The sequence below is a fragment of the Myotis lucifugus genome, unplaced genomic scaffold, assembly GCF_000147115.1.
Source record: "Myotis lucifugus unplaced genomic scaffold, Myoluc2.0 scaffold_673, whole genome shotgun sequence".
In the NCBI taxonomy this organism is placed as follows: Eukaryota; Metazoa; Chordata; class Mammalia; order Chiroptera; family Vespertilionidae; genus Myotis; species Myotis lucifugus.
The window spans coordinates 180,235-198,873 of NW_005871721.1; the positions used below are offsets into that span (position 1 = coordinate 180,235).

The 18,639-nt window shown below is 34.4% G+C and overlaps 2 protein-coding genes across 3 annotated transcripts in view; both read left to right on the forward strand.

The window, feature by feature from the left end:
* RAD54B (RAD54 homolog B (S. cerevisiae)) overlaps positions 1 to 18,639 on the forward strand; it is a 51,247-nt gene that overhangs the window by 8,297 nt on the left and 24,311 nt on the right. The window lies entirely within an intron of this gene.
* FSBP (fibrinogen silencer binding protein) lies at positions 5,894 to 10,867 on the forward strand. Its single transcript, XM_006105339.2, has 2 exons — positions 5,894 to 6,267; positions 10,166 to 10,867. The coding sequence occupies exons 1-2, from the start codon at positions 5,894 to 5,896 to the stop codon at positions 10,689 to 10,691; spliced, it is 900 nt and encodes a 299-aa protein (XP_006105401.1). The 3' UTR covers positions 10,692 to 10,867.

Sequence of the window (18,639 nt, forward strand, 5' to 3'; positions counted from 1 at the left end):
AGTCGTGAAGAATACAGTAATAGTAAGAAGTCCCCTTTCCTTGATCCTTCGCCATCTAGTTTCTTTCTCCAGAGGCAACCAGTTACCAGTATTTGGGTATCTATGAGATATTTTGTACATTTGGAAACATTTGTATGTAATATATTTTCCCCATACAAATTATTGTTCACTAACTGCACTGTTCTATACTTTGCATTTTTACTGTAACAGTCTATCTTTGAAATCTTTTTGTCAGTACATTTAGAACTTCCTCTTTCTATTTAAAAACTACATAATATCCTATTGTATGGATTTGCCAAGTATATTTAACCAGAGCCTTATTAGATTGCTTAGCTTTTTTGTTATTACAAACAAAGCTATAGTGAATATACAGTATATATATTTTTATTTTTTATTGATTAAGGTATTGCTTATGTGTCCTTATCCCCCCATTGCCCCCTCACCCCCCTGGTGTCTGTGTCCATTGGTTAGGCCTATATGCATGCATACAAGTCCTTTGGTTGATCTCTCCCCCTTACCCCCACCCTCCCCTACCTTCCCTCTGAGGTTTGACGGTCTGATCAAATATCTATGTATTATAAACATAGGTAAGACTATATCAATAGGGTAAATACATTGGAGTAGGGTGCTGGTCTCAAGGTGTGTGCATTTGTCATTTTGATGGATAATGATGAATTGCCTTCTGAAGATACTACAACTTTATATTCCCACCAGCAATGTATGAACAGTGCATATATCATTTATTGTGATGCTCAAGCTATATGAAAGTACATACAGGCATACCTCGTTTTATTGCACTTTGTTTTATTGGGCTTTGCAAATAATGTGTTTTACAAATTGAAGGTTTGTGCAACCCTGTATTGAGCAGTTCTGTTGATTCCATTTTTCAATAGTATTTGTTCACTTTGTGTCTCTGTGTTACATTTTGGTAATTCTCACAATATTTCAGAATTTTTCATTACTGTTATACTTGTTGTGATTTGTGATCAGTACAAACTGTCAGTTACAGCCCTAGCTGCTTTGGCTCAGTGGATAGAGTGTCAGTCTGTGGACTGAAGGGTCCCAGGTTCGATTCTGGTCAAGGGCACATGCCCGGTTGCAGGCTCAATCCGCAGTAGGGGGCGTGTAGGAGGTAGCCGATCAATGATTCTCTCTTATTGATGTTTCTATCTCTTTCTCCCTCTCCCTTCCTCTTGGAAATCAATAAAAAAATATTTTAAAAAATGGTCAGTTATAAAATAGTAACAAGGTATAGTCAATATTGTAATAACTATGTATGGTGACAGGTGGGTACTAGACTTATCAGGGAAATCACTTTGTAAATTGTAAGTCTAAGTACTATGCTGTACACCTGAAACTAATATAATATTGAATGTCAACTGTAATTATAAAACAAAAACAAACTTGATATGATAGTGTTCTATTTCTGCCCCTAACAAAAGGAATTGGTTTATCTGCACTGGCCAGTCTGGAGGCCTCTGGGCTCCTACTCTGAAAGACCCAACTCCTCCAGGACATAGGTTGCAGATTATGTAGGGCAAAATCACAAGGCACCAAGGGCTAGGGGTTCAGGGTCATAGTAGGAGCTGATTGGTCAGACGCGAGATAAGGGTAATAAATCATTCCTTCAGGTCTTGAGGACAACTCCCAGGTCAGCTGGGTGTCCAGAACTACTTTCAAGAACAAGTAACCAAGAGGGTTTTCCTGCCTTAGGGCTCAGGAGCTGTTATCTTTAGCCTGCCAGGGGATTAAACCTTGGGGTGACCATTACTCAGAACTGGGCTATTGTCTTCTGCTGTCTCAGGAGTCAAGGATCATCAGGGCAGTGAAGTTAACTGAGAGAGAGAAGAAAAATATGATGGTTTTAAAACTACAGTTTAAATCAAATCAGAATTATACAGATCCTCAGTGATGTGGCCTTAGCCTAATTTGAATTAAGTATGGTAAACAGAGGGCTTCAGGCAGATACCCCTTAAGTCCCATTCTTTCTGATTTGCCTAGCAAGAATTTGCCTGCCAGGTATGTTCCCCTCCTCCCCAACTACCTGTAAATCCTCCATTTTTCTGAAATCTAATACTCCCTTCCATACCCTTTCTCCTTTGTCCAAAATGTCTTATATACCCAGTGTTGCCTCATTGTCTTTGGAATTTTCATACCTCTGAAATTACCCATGCACATATATTAAAACGTCGTTTTCTTCTGTAAAAAAATAAAAATAAAATAAATAAAAATTGAAGCCTGGCTGGTATGCTCAGTGGTTGAGCATCAACCTATGAACCAAGAGTCATGGTTTGATTCCTAGTCAGGGCACCTGCCTGGGTTGCGGTCTCTATCCCCAGTGTGGGGCATGCAGGAGGCAGCTGATTAATGATTCTCTCTCATTATTGATGTTTCCATCTCTCTCTCTCTCTCTTTCTCCTTTCCTCTCTGGAATCAATAAAAATATATTTTAAAAAAGCAATCTGTCTCTTTCATTTTAATGCTGCCTAATGTAGACCATAGTATTGTAAAAAATAATATAAATGGAGCCATTTCAAAATGGAGTTGGAGCTGTCATCCCAGAGGAACTGCCTTGCCTGTATGTCTTAGTCCTCAAATCTTTGGAATGTTAAAACTGGGCAAAACAATATTTGATCTGAGCCTAAAGCAACATTGTGTTCCACAGAACTATTTGCAAAGATAACAAGAGAGCAGTTATTATGACTACTGTTCTGAAAATTATAGACATTTTTAAGAATCAGCATCACTCTTTTAGCTTATCTGCATCTACAGAAATTCCTTCCTTAGCTTATTAGCACCCTTGATTCTATTCATGTAATTATTCCCCTTTTCTGTCTCATAAATACCCCTTGCCTTCACCTCCTAATTGGAAGACTTTGGGTTTCTGTCTGAATCACTGCTTCCTGAATAGCTATTGTTTTGATCCTCAAGTAAATACTTGTTGTCTCTCACTTTGCTAATTTATTTTTAGGTTAACAGTTTTGGAAGGTTTTACAAATGTAAAATATTAATGGATTTTCCCAGATCGATGTCCAGAATGCCACTTTACACATCCGTCAACAGCACCAAAGAGTGCTCTTTGCCCTGCCCCCTTATCTGCTCTTGACATTTTCAGTCTTTAAGAATTTTGCCAATCTTATAGAAGAAAGTCATTTTTACTATACATTTCCTTGATAATTTGGTGAGATTGAATGGTTTTTCATATTTTTATTAGTATTTTGTTTCTTAATATAATATCTGCATTTTTCCCAAAAATACAAAATATTATTTAAAGGTAGTATATATCTTGTGTTCTTGTTTTTCTTTGCATATCTGTGGTCAGGTTGCTGGGACGAGTCAATTTTCAATTCCCATCTCTATGGACAATAATCATTACTATTTACAACAATTTATTGAGCAATAAAACTGACCAAAGGCAGTGAAAAGCTAGAACTACTAACAAATCAGACTACTCAGTAGGGCAGCCGTGGGCAAACTACGGCCCGTGGGCCGGATCCTGGCCTTTAGAAATGAATAAAACTAAAAAAAAAAAAAAAAAAAAGACCGTACCCTTTTATGTAATGATGTTTACTTTGAATTTATATTAGTTCACACAAACACTCCATCCATGCTTTTGTTCCGGCCCTCCGGTCCAGTTTAAGAACCCATTGTGGCCCTCGAGTCAAAAAGTTTGCCCACCCCTGCAGTAGGGTATGCCAGACAACACACCTTGCATTCCTTAGTGAAACCCAAAATATGCCCAAAATGTGGTTAGGTCTGAGTTCTTTGTCTTGTAAAACTGAAGAATGGATTCAGGGACAAAAATGGTGGGAAGGAAACAGAATTTATTGGAGGGGGAGGTGGGAACAAAGCTTGCGGGAGGAGATATGTGGACTTCCTGCTGCAAGACAGCAGGAAGGGGGCCCCTATTTGTTTAGGGGATGTTTATATACTCTGTTAGCTTCTGATTGGTCCCTTTAAGGCAGCGGTTCTCAACCTGTGGGTCACGACCCCTATAGGGGTCAAACGACCCTTTCACAGGGGTTGCCTAAGACCATCAGAAAACACATATATAATTACATGTTGTTTTTGTGATTAATCACTATGCTTTCATTTGTAACAATGAAAATACATCCTGCATACCAGATATTTACATTACGATTCATAACAGTAGCAACATTTCAGTTACGAAGTAGCAACGAAAATAATTTTATGGTTGGGGGTCACCACAACATGAGGGAACTGTATTAAAGGGTCGTGGCATTAGGAAGGCTGAGAACCACTGCTTTAAGGAATTCTGGCAATATCCAATTATATCAAAGTTCAAGTTTCCACCTGTGGGAGGACCTGATTAAGGACTGCCACTTCAGGTCCCAGGTGACATCACTGTTCCCACCTGGCCAGGTCAAGGGTCAAGTTTTCCCAGCCCAGCCAGGTTTTGCCTCCATATCTGACTTCCTTTCCCCCTATCTCCATGTGGTCCCTGTCTGCATACCTAGTCCTCTTTTTCTGTCTCATTAGAACACCCAGCAGTCTTTTCCCTTTTTCCTGATGGATCCACATTTAAAACTTCTTGCACATTGTGTGGCTCGTATGAGAACTCAATACATTTAATTTGCTTCTCTCTATTGAAAGAATGAAAAACAAGGAATTGAAATTTTACGGTGTTTCTGCAGAACTACAGCTTCCTGAATAGGGGCTGTATCAGGTAGATTCACCTTTGTTTTCCTTGGGCCTGCCACAGTGCTTGGGAGGATTTTTAACGGCTGTTGAGTAATTGTTTGGTTGAATGGAACTGTGTTCAAATATGTTCTAATTCATTCTTTTATCTGGATAAACATATATATCAGGAGAAAAAAACTTTATTTTGCTTACATTGTTATTTACCATATTTTCAGACAGGGATTAGAAAATATATTCTAAGCATGTAAACTGGTAGCCTTGCAAATGGCTGTTTGCTTTAGTAGTTGAGATTGTGTGAGTATAGCTAAATGAAAATCCCACCCCTTAATAATAGCAAAATAGTGATTTTGTTGTGTGCAGTCTTAAGGCGAGATTATGCTGTTTTCACCGTGGATGGTGATTTTTACACATGATAGAGCAGGCTAGCATATTCACATATGTTACAGCTAGAATAATACATTGCTTTAAAAGCCTTTTATTATCTGCTTTTTAGATTCATTGTTTGACAAAAATTTATTCTTAAGTAACTGAAAAAAGCACACACCGCAGTGGATCCTGTAGATTGTAAAATGAAGGAGAAGCTTAGCTTTACTGTGGAGTCTGAGTCTGGGTGTAACCTAACTAGCTAGACGATATGCAATTCTTGATTGACAGCAGGACCAGCATTATGCAGATTTTGTAAGAGAGAATAGCAGCTCAGAAACCGTGGGCCTTGCTCAGTTAGGAATCACTACGTTCACCACTCACGTCGTTAGTTTTTATTTTTCTGTCCTCTGGATTTGTAAACAAATAGGACAAAACAGTTCCTCTTTTGTTTTTATTAAAGTGATACTGCAGTGCAGTTTCAATATCAGCTAAGCATACATATGTGGAAACCTGATATTCTCACCAAATTAGCTAATTTTTAGCTGTGTTCCATGCTTATCTCTAGACCGTTGTTTATTAAATCCTATCTTGAGCTGCTCTCTTTATACACAAGTGTGTTTTGCCTGTGCCTTCCTGTCTGTTTCAGTGAGAAGCTTTATGTAGGTCAGGCTTGGCTTAAGCAGATTTCCTGAACCTGCGTCAGCTTAAGCTGGAGGAATTTTAATAAACCCTCCCCTGTAGGCGTGGGCCTAAATGAGGCTAGCCTAGTTAAGCCTGATCTTTTTCCGTTTGTGAAAAGAGCTGAGCAGAGCTGAAGGCTGCATGGTGGTTTCAGAAACTGCCTCCTTAATTTGAGAAAAGAACAATGGTAGGAAAGGCTAGATCTTCCAATTTTACCTTATCTGAAAAGCTTGATTTGCTAAAACTTGTGAAGCCATATGTGAAAATCCTCGAAGAACACACTAATAAGCATTCAGTAATAGTGGAAAAGAATAGATGTTGGGATATCATAGCAGTTAACTATAATGCAATTGGAGTAGACCGCCCTCCTCGAACAGCGCAGGGCCTACGCACCCTTTACAAAAGGCTCAAAGAATATGCCAAACAGGAGCTATTGCAGCAAAAAGATACCCAATCAGATTTAAAAAGCAGTATTTCTGAGCCAACCAAGAAAGTTATGGAGATGATTCCCCAGATTTCCAGTTTTTGCCTGGTAAGAGACAGGAACCACATACAAAGGTAAGCTTTATTTTATTTTGTTGTGGAAAATTATGGCGCCTCCTATCTATTGGGCTCTGGCTTAGTTGTGACAGAGATATGCATAGTAAGCATCCCCACACGGGAGCAATGAATAGTGTCTTTGTTTTGCGTTCTAAAAAAAGAAAAGTGAGGCTATAAGGAATTTTCCTGCTGCATTTCATTTAAGTCACTTTTATTGTCTTCCCTTCCCCCTTCCCTCCTTCTGTAGTTTCTAAAAAGTAAAGGTTAGGGAGGAATAATTGGGATGAAATTTGTGACATCTGTTCATAAACTTTTTAAGCTTTTAAAATTTAATTATGTAATTAGGCTGAGAGAGAGACCTTTTAAGATTTCATTTAAGGTTACATTTCATTGGGAATTTTCAGGTTTCATAGAAAGTTAGTTGCAGGAGAAATGGAACCCTTGCTTGTATGTGAAATTGTCACTGTCTCCACTTATTGAATATTCTTTGAGCTAAAAAACTAAAATCAATAAATAAGTAAACTTATTAATAGTATTATTGCATATGTTAAGACAGTTTAAGTTATTTTTCTAACATATCTAAAATAAACACAAGGAAAGGAATTAATGCCTAATTAGGGATTCAGGTTACTTAATAAAATTTAAAGTTTTTGTGTATTTATTAATGGTATAGTTTCACATTGATCGTGGGTCACATAGGAAAGGACAGGTTTTCACAAATTGCTTTGCAAGGATATCAAACTATGAATTTTAATATACCAATAAGAGCAACTGGTTTCATAAAGTGTTAGAAACATGTTGTTGTTTTTAAATTTATGCTCTACATAACTACTTGCCTTGGAATGTTAAAAACTATTACCTTACTACTGATTCAAATTTTAACCCCTGGGAAAAGATAAAAATGGTAGCTACATTTTTCTGAACCATTTAGGGTAATTTAAACAAGTTGTAAACTTCTTGTTAGTTGAGAGACCTTTCAAATAAAGCTTTACAATGTGCTTTTCCATTAGTGGGAGAGTCATTATATAAGCACATTTATTGATTACCTGTGAAATCTTTTTGAAGTTAGGAGAGAAACAGGGAAAAGAACTTTTTAACCAAACATATTTGTTATTTTACTGGGATCATTTTTTGAGCCCAGCTTCTTACCATCTACTGCTTATTTCTAGTTGATAGCATAGTAAAAAAATATCACTAGTGGGAATCCAGGACATGGATACACAATGTATTAAATTATGAGGCCACTGCTTAAAATGTTCACTGAGATGACAAATGATTAAATCCTAATATGATGGATGTCAGAAACCTCCACAGTAAGACTGTTTTATACTGTGTTAGTTATTACATTTTTTTCTCCTCAGACCATAAGAAAAGTTGCTTCTGCATTACAGGTATAAAACCATCTTTTGGGTATTAAGTATAGACCTTTATAATTTGAAAACTACACATGGGAACTATAGTTTCAGTTAGTTGCATATTTTAAAAACTGAGTATAGAAGAGAAATAAGATAAAAGTATCTTTATATTTTGACCATTTGTATGTGTATGTATGTAACATACAATCTTTTGGGACAACATTTCTCTGATAAAAGGAATTAATTGATTCACGTATTTTTATACCTACTATTTAAACAATAACAATTTTTCATATTTTAAAGTGAAGAATATTAAGCCATTTTAATGCTTGCTTATATTAGTGTCTACACTGTCATTTTTCATATTAGTGTTTTCATGTAATATATTGATATATTTAATATGCTTATACTTATTTGACATCATCTTGAATCTTGATAATTATCTCACAAGTTTATAATTATTCTATAATTTTAATTATGCTTCTATATAAACATGCCTGCTAATCTCACCAGTCTCTCCATTCTTAGTAAGGAAAATCTTACTGTTTATATTATTTAATATATTTAAAAAATATACACATATTTGGTTAGACTATCTCTGTAACACATTGATTTATGTCTTTATTTTTACTTCTTTCGAATATCAAATTATATTTTGTGTTTTTGTAACTCAATTGATCCTTACAATCCATATTTCTAAATTTTAGAAACCCTTCTGTTTATCATTTTTGTGACTTTCTCTAAAACATTTTTTATATGATGGCCTTACTTACAATGTTTCCACTAAAATGGAATAGAATATTCCAGATATAAGGCATATTTTTAATTTACATGAGAGTATAATGTATATGTCTAATGGTATTATACTCTATTGTACATATCAATTTGGAATAGTTATTGTGTAAATTTTTTAAATTTAACCTGCAGTTTTAATATTTTTCCATTATAGGTTTTAGAGATGTTAATAAAAGTAAATCTTACCAATTTGAATTACATTTATATTCTATCGTTTTGCTTTCAAAAATCATAAGATGATAGCCCAACCAGTTTGGCTCAGTGGTTGAGCATTAACCTACGAACCAGGAGGTAACAATTCAATTCCTGGTCAGGGCACATTACTGGGGTTGCGGGCTTGGTCCCCAGTGAGGGGCGAGCAGAAGGCAGCCAATCGATGATTCTCTCTCATCACTGATGTTTCTCTCTCTCTCTCTCCCCTTCTCTCTCTTCCTCTCTGAAATCAATAAAAATATGTTTTAAAATAAAATTATAAGATGACAAAAGAAGTTATGAAAATGGATGAATTTATATAATCTACAAATAGGTTTTTTATAACATACTATATATTTCATTTGTATCCCTTAGACAAACATCTGATATTATTGACAATTTAATGCCATTAGTAAGTGACATATGGGGATTTTAAACTTTTTTCTAAGTTCTACTTAAACTATGCTACTTATCATTTGTGAAATGTTCTGTAACGTTAATATAGCACTTCCATTAATATTTTAATAGTCTCTTTCCCTTTCTAATTTTTATTTTTAAGTAAGGCAGAAGCAAAAATTTAAAAATACCCCTCAAGAAACAAGATTATATATTCGTAATTAACAGCTTCATGGTATAACTGAAATTATTTTTTTAAAAACAGAACTTTAAGGTACATTATATTTACATAATACAATATTAATAAACTATGCTAAAACTGTAGATGCCTGTACAGTTTTATGGAAATAACATGTAAATTTAATAAACTTTCAGTGTATTGGATATAGCCTATTTAAAAACATTACACTAACATAACCGTTTTATCTATATTTAATCATGCCACATATGATGAGCACCTACCAGATTTCAAGTATAGTCTTATGCTAGGTGCTGGGGATGTAGTGGTCAATATAAACCCTTGGCCGGTTAACTTTACCAGTGGTTGAGAGACTGAGAGAACAACTGAGTCATGTGGTTTAGGATAGGTAAGATTAAACACCATTGCACCTGAAATTAGATAGTTAGGATAACCCTGATGGCATCTGAAGCCATACACAATCTTGATTTTTTTTTTTTTTTGGACAAATGCAGAAAACATTGCTTCTCATAGATGCCCTTCCATTATCCTCCTAGAAGTCTTGGAACTTGGTGATTTTTAGTTCAGTCCAGGAGAGCAGAAGCAGATCAAGGGCAAAGGGATAGGGATAGCAAGGCCCAGCATACAATTAAAGAAGGTCAGGTTTGTAGGAGCAATTGCGTCTCTGAAACCATTAAAGATGGCTTTTCTTTTTTATTTACCTCATTGTCATTTGCGTAGTATTTATAATTTCATGTTCTTTTAAGAGCCATATTTTAAAGTTAAGGATGGGAAGTAACATATATGAATTTGTTATTAAAATCCACTCACTTTCAATTTGTTATTCTAAGGGTTAAATTTTTTTGTTTCATAATTTTCTGTATAGCTTTATAGCTTTAAAGCTTAATAATGTAATGTACATTAAACATGAAATTATGGTGTAAATATACTCTTGTCTTCATTTGATTTACATTTTATAATGCTTTTTTGTGTGCTATAGTGCAAACTTGGCTGAGGAGGCACAGGCTGGTACCAGCTCACTGCAGGTAATGTTGGATCAGCATCCAGTTGCTATTACAGTGGAGGTGAAGCAAGAAGAAGACATTAAGCCCCCTCCTCCACTGGTTTTAAATTCGGAACAGAGTTATACTTTAGAGCAAAGAGAAGAACATGAATTAGTACATGTTATGGACAGATCTGTGTCGCCGTCACTTTCCTCTGTTGATATGAGAATGACATCGTCTCCATCTTCCATCCCAAGGAGAGATGACTTTTTTCATCATGAGTGTGGAGGACACTTTAGGTCACAGTTAGGGTATGATCCTCAGATTCTGCAAATGCTGAAAGAGGAGCATCAGATAATTTTAGAAAATCAAAAAAATTTTGGATTATATGTTCAGGAGAAGAGGGATGGATTGAAAAGAAGGCAGCAGCTAGAAGAAGAGCTGCTACAAGCAAAAATTGAAGTGGAGAAGCTGAAAGCAATTCGCTTACGGCATGATCTGCCTGAATATAATCGTTTCTAAATTTTTTTCAGTTTCACAATATGATAATTTTAATTTTGGCCGTTACTTTCTCTTGGGAATGTCTTAAAGCAGAATATGTATTTAATGTATCGTTAACCTCTATTATGAAAAAAACATTTTTGACATTTTGTAAATTATTTAATTTTCTTTTGATATATATTACAATTTTTTGATTGTATGGCATGGTTTTATTTTTTTTTGTCTTCTCTGTTTTTTTTCTAAGAAGTTTAATTGTTGGCCTTACAAAAGATGTTATATTTTGATCATTAAAATATAACATACATAAATATATACACAAACACATAAGTAGTCTTTCAAAGCTCTATCTTCAACATTTTAAATTAGAGCTTTGAAAAGCTGTAGTTCAAGGTTTTTAATTCAGTCTAATTTAGAAGCAATACTAGCCCAATAACAGGAAGCTTGTCTTTATGACATTGATTTTTATGCTTTCATTTTTTGAAGGAGTAAGTCCTATGACTTTAGTGATGGAAAGTATTTGGAGATCACTTTTTACCCCCTTTTCAGTTTAGAAGCTAATAAAACTGAGGTCCAGAAAGAACTCAATGACTTACTTGATATAACAAAGCTATTTATGGCAGAGCAAGGACCAGCACTGAGTTTTTGTTTGTAATTTCCCCCCCTACTATTCCATAGAAATAAAGATCCATTAAAGTTAACCTCCATATTAAAAACATTGGAGGTGCTTATTTTATTAAAATAGTTTTTAAAAATTGGGAGGTTATGAAATCAGGGGAATTGCATCAATTATCCCCATCCCCCACCCACCTTTTTTTTTGCCAGAAAAATAAGATAATCTCTTGGAGCTATTATATATCTTGGCTGTAAGATTTAATGTTTTAATGTCTTATTCTGGAAAAGATTTCACAGTAAAAATTTTAATGAACAAAATTAAAATTTTACATAGATTAAAAGTAGCAAAAAGTATGTTTATAGTTTATGATATAATCTGTAATGTTTTTTTAAATATTGCTTTTTTAGTATTTGTGGAAATAAAACTTTCATTCTTAAAGCACACATATTAAATTTAAGTTAAATCTTTAGTATGTATATTACTTACCGATTTCTATTTTTGCTAGAGCTTTGTTGAGGAAGGATTTTTAAGCCAAGCTTTAGAATGGGGTAGGCAGAATTTTAGCAGTACAGTGGGGAAAGGACATTTAAGTCAAAGTGAGCAGCATGAAAAAAGGCCTAGAGAATGGGGAGAAGTGGATCATCGTGTACAAGCACAAATAGAGTGCTAAACCAGATGATTGTACATGACTGTAGAGGGCCCATTAGGATAGTAGTAATCTTAAGACATCTTCCTTGACTGTAGCTACTGTTTAGTTCCGGGAGACTTTTTACATGCACAATAAGCCAGAGATCTGCATTTTATGTGAAAAATTTTCCAGTTTTAAAATGTTGCAAATTTAAAATGTTTAAAACACTACACTGACAAAATATGTGAGTGGATGTCATTCAGCCTGTGGGCTTCCTTTGTGGCCTTAGGAGTAGAGCAATGGTTCACCAAGAGTAGATCCTGACCAGTAGTATCAGCATCACTTGAGAACGTGTGAGAAATGTAAATTCATGCCTTTTGAATTAGAAACTTTGGAGGTGGAGTCCAGCAATATTTTCACAAACCCTCAGTTTGAGAACCACTAGACAGAATATTTTAGAACCTAGCTTGGTGCCTAAATCATATTAGATTCTCAAAAAATTTTGTTGAAGAGAGGAGTAAAAGTGAGTTAAGGGATATCAATTTGGAAGTTGGTTGGTGCCAGATTATAGATTATATTAAAAACTATTTTTAGCCCTGGCCTGGTAGCTCAGTTGGTTTGAGTGTCCTCCTAATAAGCCTAGGTTGCAGGTTCGATCCCCGATCAGGGTACATACAAGAATCAACCAATGAATGCATAAATAAGTATAATAACAAATTGATGTTTTTTTCTCTTTCCCCCTTCCTCTCTCTCTCTAAAATTAATCAATAAATAAAAAGTAAACTTTTTAAGGAATCAGACTTGAATGTAAAATGGGAAGCCATTGAAGGCTTTTGATTAGGGGGATATAAATTAGAGTTCTCAGTTAGTGTTATAATAGCATCTTGTAGTGAGAGTAAAGGAAGTCTGAAATTTAGGTTATGGCTATAGAAATAGAAATAATAAAAATAGAGTGGATAGTTAGGATATTATTTTAGCTTGTTGATTGCTTAATTTCATCGACATTTTATATCTGCTATTAGATTTAAATATTTTATAAAAATGCCTTGAATATATAATATATCATTTTGACAATTTCATCATCTTTAATCTGTACTATGACTTCTTTGAGTCTAATGAATTTTATAATTGTAATTTGAGATGTTTTTACAATATAATTCTAGTAAATGCGTTCTTATAATAGTTTAACTTTTTGAGATTATTGAAAGCAAATTACTGTATATAAAGTAATTCATATTACAGTCTCAGCATGTACTACTCAGAACTGATGATGAATGTTTAATTTGAATATTTACTCTGTGCAGCTAAATCAGAGTTTTCCAAAATATGTCCTGTGAGAATAATTCTGTGAGTTGTTTCTAGGAAAGAGTTTTATGTTAAAAAAAGTACAACATGCTTCTTTTTTGTGTAATTAGGTTCTAAAATTAGTGTTGAAGGTAAACATGTGTATACAAAATTGCCCTTGGAAGTTCTTTTGCTGCCCATAAGTTGTAAACATAGTCTGCTACTGTCAGATTTTTCTCCAGTATTGGTCAAGATTGTTGTTGCCATCCTATATCTTTTCTTACCCACATGAACTTCAATGGTACATTGTAGGTTTTTTATTTTATTTTATTATAATTTTTTTTCTCCTTTATTTTCCAATGGGGGTACATTGTTATTTTTACAACTTATGATTTTCTAAATGAGGTATTTATAATGACATCCTGAAAGGTAATGAAGCTCTTTCATTTCTAAAGATATTAGCTGATTTCTTAAAATATTCAAATCAAGTATTTTTATGTATGATAATGAGACATCAACTTGGAGTTACTTCATTTTTGAAAGATTCAGTCTATCCTTTGCATTTTTACTTATATAAAAATGTTTAAAATGTTTCCATGTGCCTTCTTTTAGAGTAATGTCAAATTTTAAATAGACATGTTTAAATCATTTAGAGTGTGATAAAATGTATTTAATATATATTGTTGATGATCATGGTTAAATGTTTTAATACATGTTCTTTTAAATACAAGGTAATACATTATACTGATTTGTGTGCTCGTTTTGTGTCATAAGACAAAGAATTCAATACTGTTGAGGTAAAATTTTATGATGCATAATTGAAATAAATTTATTTACAGGATTGTGGTATAGTAGATACCAAATGTACCATGTCTAAATAGCATAACATTTATTTTTCAAATATTAAGATCCACAAATTCTCAAAATCTATTAAATATTTGATAGTAAATTTGATTACAAGTACTTAAAAATAATTAGATAAAAATGGTTGCAATACTTAATACAAAAGATTAAAATCTTAAAACATGCAACCTAGTTAATCATTAACAGTTATGCTAAGTCTTTGCATATAATTTTGATTTGTTTGATTAAAACTAGTAGCTATAATTTGAATTTGTTATTTTTAATTGCTTTGTAAATAATGGAAAGCAAAATAAATAAGATAAAAATACCACCCAAGTCAGCCCAAACAGTTTAAAGTATATATATCATTAGACTTGTACGTTTGTTAGCAGATCTTTCATATTTTTAAATTATGTGTGAATTCAATTCTGTTACAAAGATTAAGAAACTCTTTAAACATAGAAAACATCAAAAGCATTTTATAGTAAACGTGTCTGTCACCTAAATTCTGCAATTAATTTTTTGCTATATTTCCTTTATCCATCTATCAGTTCATTTTTAAAAATATGTTTTTATTGACTTTAGAGAGAGATAGGAAGGGAGAGGGAGAGACAGAGAAACATTGATGAGAGAGAAACATCAGTCAGCTGCCTCAAGCAGGCTCCCTACTGGGGATTGAGCCTGCAACCCAGGCATATGCCCTGACCAGAATTGAATTGGCATCCTCTTGGTGCATGGACACCACTCAACCAAAAGGCCACCAATTGATTTTTAAAGAAAAGTTTTCTTTTTTTGCTCAATTCATTCCCCTCCCCCCCACATCCTCTCAAGCACCTCCCCCCAATTATAAGCCAGTCTCCCTGATAAACATAGATGCTAAAATCCTCAAAAAAATTAGCAAACCGGATCCAGCAATACATTAAAAAAAAAATCATACACTGTGATCAACTGGGATTTATTCCGGGATTTCAAGTTGGTACAATATCTGCAAATCAAAAAAAGTGATGCAGCACATAAACAAAATGAAGGATAAAAACCACATGATCATATTAGTAGATGCGAAAAAGCATTTGATAAAATCCAGCACCCATTTATGATAAAAACTCTCCGCAAAGTGGGAATAGAGGGAACATACTTCAATATAATGAAGGCCGTATATGACAAACCCACAGTCACTATCATACTTAATGGGCAAAAACTATAAGCTTGGGAACAAGACAGGGATGTCCGCTCTCACCACTCTCATTCAACATAGTACTGAAGTCCTCACCACAGCAATCAAGTAAGAAGAAGAAATAAAAGGCATTCCCACTGGAAAGGAAGAAAAACTGGCATTATTTGCAGATGTTGTGATAGTATGGAGAACCCTAAAGAAAACATTTTAAAACAAGTTGCAGAATTAGAATACTTCTAAATAACTTCAGCATGAGTATTATGAACTAGAATTCAATATTTACTTGTGTATGTATGGTTGGTTCTTTTTTTTGTTTTTATTTTGGTTAATCCTCACTTGATATTTTTCCATTGATCTTTTAGAGAGGGAAAGACAGAGAGAAACACATCGATTGGTTGCCTCTTGCCTGTAACCAAGGTACATGCCCTTGATTGGAATCAAACCTGGACCCTTTGATCCACAGGCTGGCGCTCTAGCCACTGAGCGGAACCAGCTAGGGCTGTGTATGTATGTTTTTTTTAAGGTAAGATTTATAAACAGTGAAATACGCAAAACTTAAGTGTTGAGTGTTGATAGATGACTACACCTGTGTAGCTTAAAACCCTCTCAAATTCAGAACATTATTATCACCCCAGATAGTTTTCTCTTGTCCCTTTCTAATCAGTTCTCTGGCACCATAGGCAACCACTATTCTAATTTTTAAAAAGCATAAGTTTTGCCTGTTCTAGAACTTCAGTACTTGGAGTCATACAGCATGTACCCTTTGTTTCTATTTTCTTTCACCCATTTTAACATTTTTAATAATTCACTTGTGTCAGTAATTCATTGTTTTTTGTTGCTAGTGGTATCCATTGTATAAAATACCATTATCTTTTGATGGACTTCTGGGCTATTTCTAGATTTTGGCTATTGTGTATAAAGGTTCTACAAATATTCTTGTATAAATTTGTTATGGACATAATGTTGGATTAGGGAAGGTATACAGTTAACTTTTTAACACTCCGGTGTGGGGTGAATTTCCCGCCAAAATATAAGATGGCTCTGTCTTTTGGTTTTGTACCATCCACCAAAAGGGTGGATTACAAACAAATATTTGGTAATACGCAGTTACAATCGGCCCGAGTTTACACGTTTCCCGCACTCCACCGCAAATCTATATGAACCGAGTTAAAGACGGCTCCCGCGGAGTACGCGCAATTCACGCGAGCCGACTTAACTCGTTTCCCCCACTCCAAGTGTTAAAAAACAGACAGACTTTTCTCCAAAGTGATTGACCATTTAAACTTCCATTTATAGTATATTTTTAAAAAATAAAGTTTTGCACGTTCTCTGATTGGAATGTCAGAATTGAAATTGATGAATAACTTTTCTGATATTTAAAGGAATTTGAAATGCTGGGCAGATAATTAGATATCTGGAAATATTGTAGTTTTATTCATTTTTTATTTTAGCACTTACTGCATATATGCTTTGACAAGAGGTATTGAGAAATATGATGAGATGAGATGAGTCCCTTTCATGTTCATAAAGTATTCTGAAAATGACCTTTAATGCAAAAAAATACCTTCTAGGTTTATTTTATATTTAATGGTAATTGTACTTAGTTGACATTTAATCTCTCTTATTAGATAAAGAAAACTATGGATGATTACCAGTTTAAAGGAATTTGTGTATTAATGTTTGTATGTTGTTAGTGTAATAAAAACTATGTTTCAAATTTTAAACTTATATTACAGTTACGTTAATACATATTGAAAGTTCTGGTATGTTTTGGTAATTTTAAAACAAAAAAATAGTCTGCAAGAGTATTTATACTTACACTATTTATTGAATTTGATTATATAAAACATTTTAAATTTTGTATGCTCACTTGAAAACAATGTGTTTATTGAGAATTTTTGAAAGGAAAGAAAGAATATTAAAGACTTGGGTTTATGCAATGCACAATTAAGCCATCCAATCCTAGAGTGACTATGCTGATGATTCATTAAGATTATAATGTCCACCATCAATATAAAAATGAAATTACCTACCTCTTTCTGTTTTTTTCAAAGCATGGTTTTATGCATCTTCACCTTATGAATCTTGCTGAAAGGCCTTTAAGTCTCTTGTGTATATAGACTTTTTTTTTTTTTGTAGACCATTTGTTACTGATTTGAGAAGTACATTATAGGGTCAAGGGCGAAATAGATCAGAACCAAGTTTAGAAATAAAAAGTACAGTTAAGGTGGAATTTTTAGGGGTGGTTTGCCTTCGATGTTTCAAATTAGTCACTATTTTAGATAATACAAGTAGGGTGGATATAGGAGGTTATGTTGGATATGTGTTTAATTTCCAATTGTCTTCATTCTGTTTTTTGGAATTATTCACTCCCCTTTCCTACCCTAAATCCTGCATTTAAAATGGGACTAAATGGGAAATTGACAAGGGCAAGATGATAATGATGGTAGGTAACATTTAAGGAGTACTTATTCCAGGGCAATAAGCCTTTTTCACATATTAGCTAACCTAATGCCCACAACAAGGGAGGTAGGTGTTAGTATTATATTTACTTAGAGATTCTTAAACTGGCATAGAGGGGGAACTTGTCTAGGGTCACATGGCTAGTAAGTGGCAGACTCAAGATTCAAACACAGCCAGATTAACTCATGCTCTTAACCATCCTGCTGTTGTATAAAAGAAAGGATATATCAAAGTCTGAGTACCTTATGGTATTTCAAAGTTAATTACAGGTAATTTGTGAATTCTCAGAATTTATTGTCTTTTGTTGTATTTCCTTTTTTGGCAGGGGAAGGGTCTTAGACATAACAGTCACTTTTTTAGGTCCTGGGAACACAACAGGATATTTGACTCTAGAACAGTGGTTCTCAACCTTCCTAATGCCCCAACCCTTTAATACAGTTCCTCATGTTGCGGTGACCCCCAACCATAAAATTATTTTCATTGCTACTTCATAACTGTAATGTTGCTACTGTTATGAATCGTAATGTAAATATCTGATACGCAGGATATATTTAGGCGACCTCTGTGAAAGGGTCGTTCGACCCCCAAGGGCGTCACGACCCACAGGTTGAGAACCGCTGCTCTAGAATGTTTTACCCAGCCATTTGATGAAGACATACCCCCCCTCCCCGTTTTATAGTGATCCTAAGAATTATATTTTTCTCTTGGATAACCAAATATAAAACAGAAACAAATTTTAAAAGTGCAGAAAGATATCAGTCTTTCATTTAATGCATAGTAACTGCTACTGGTAGAAAACATGCAAAAAGAAAATGAATTAAAATTGCACACCACAGCCATAGCCAGTTTGGCTCAGTGGATAGAAAGGTGGCCCGAGGACTGAAGGGTCCTGGGTTCGATTCTGGTCAAGGGCATTGTACCTTGGTTGCAGGCTTGGTCCCTGGCTCTGGTCAGAGTGCATGCA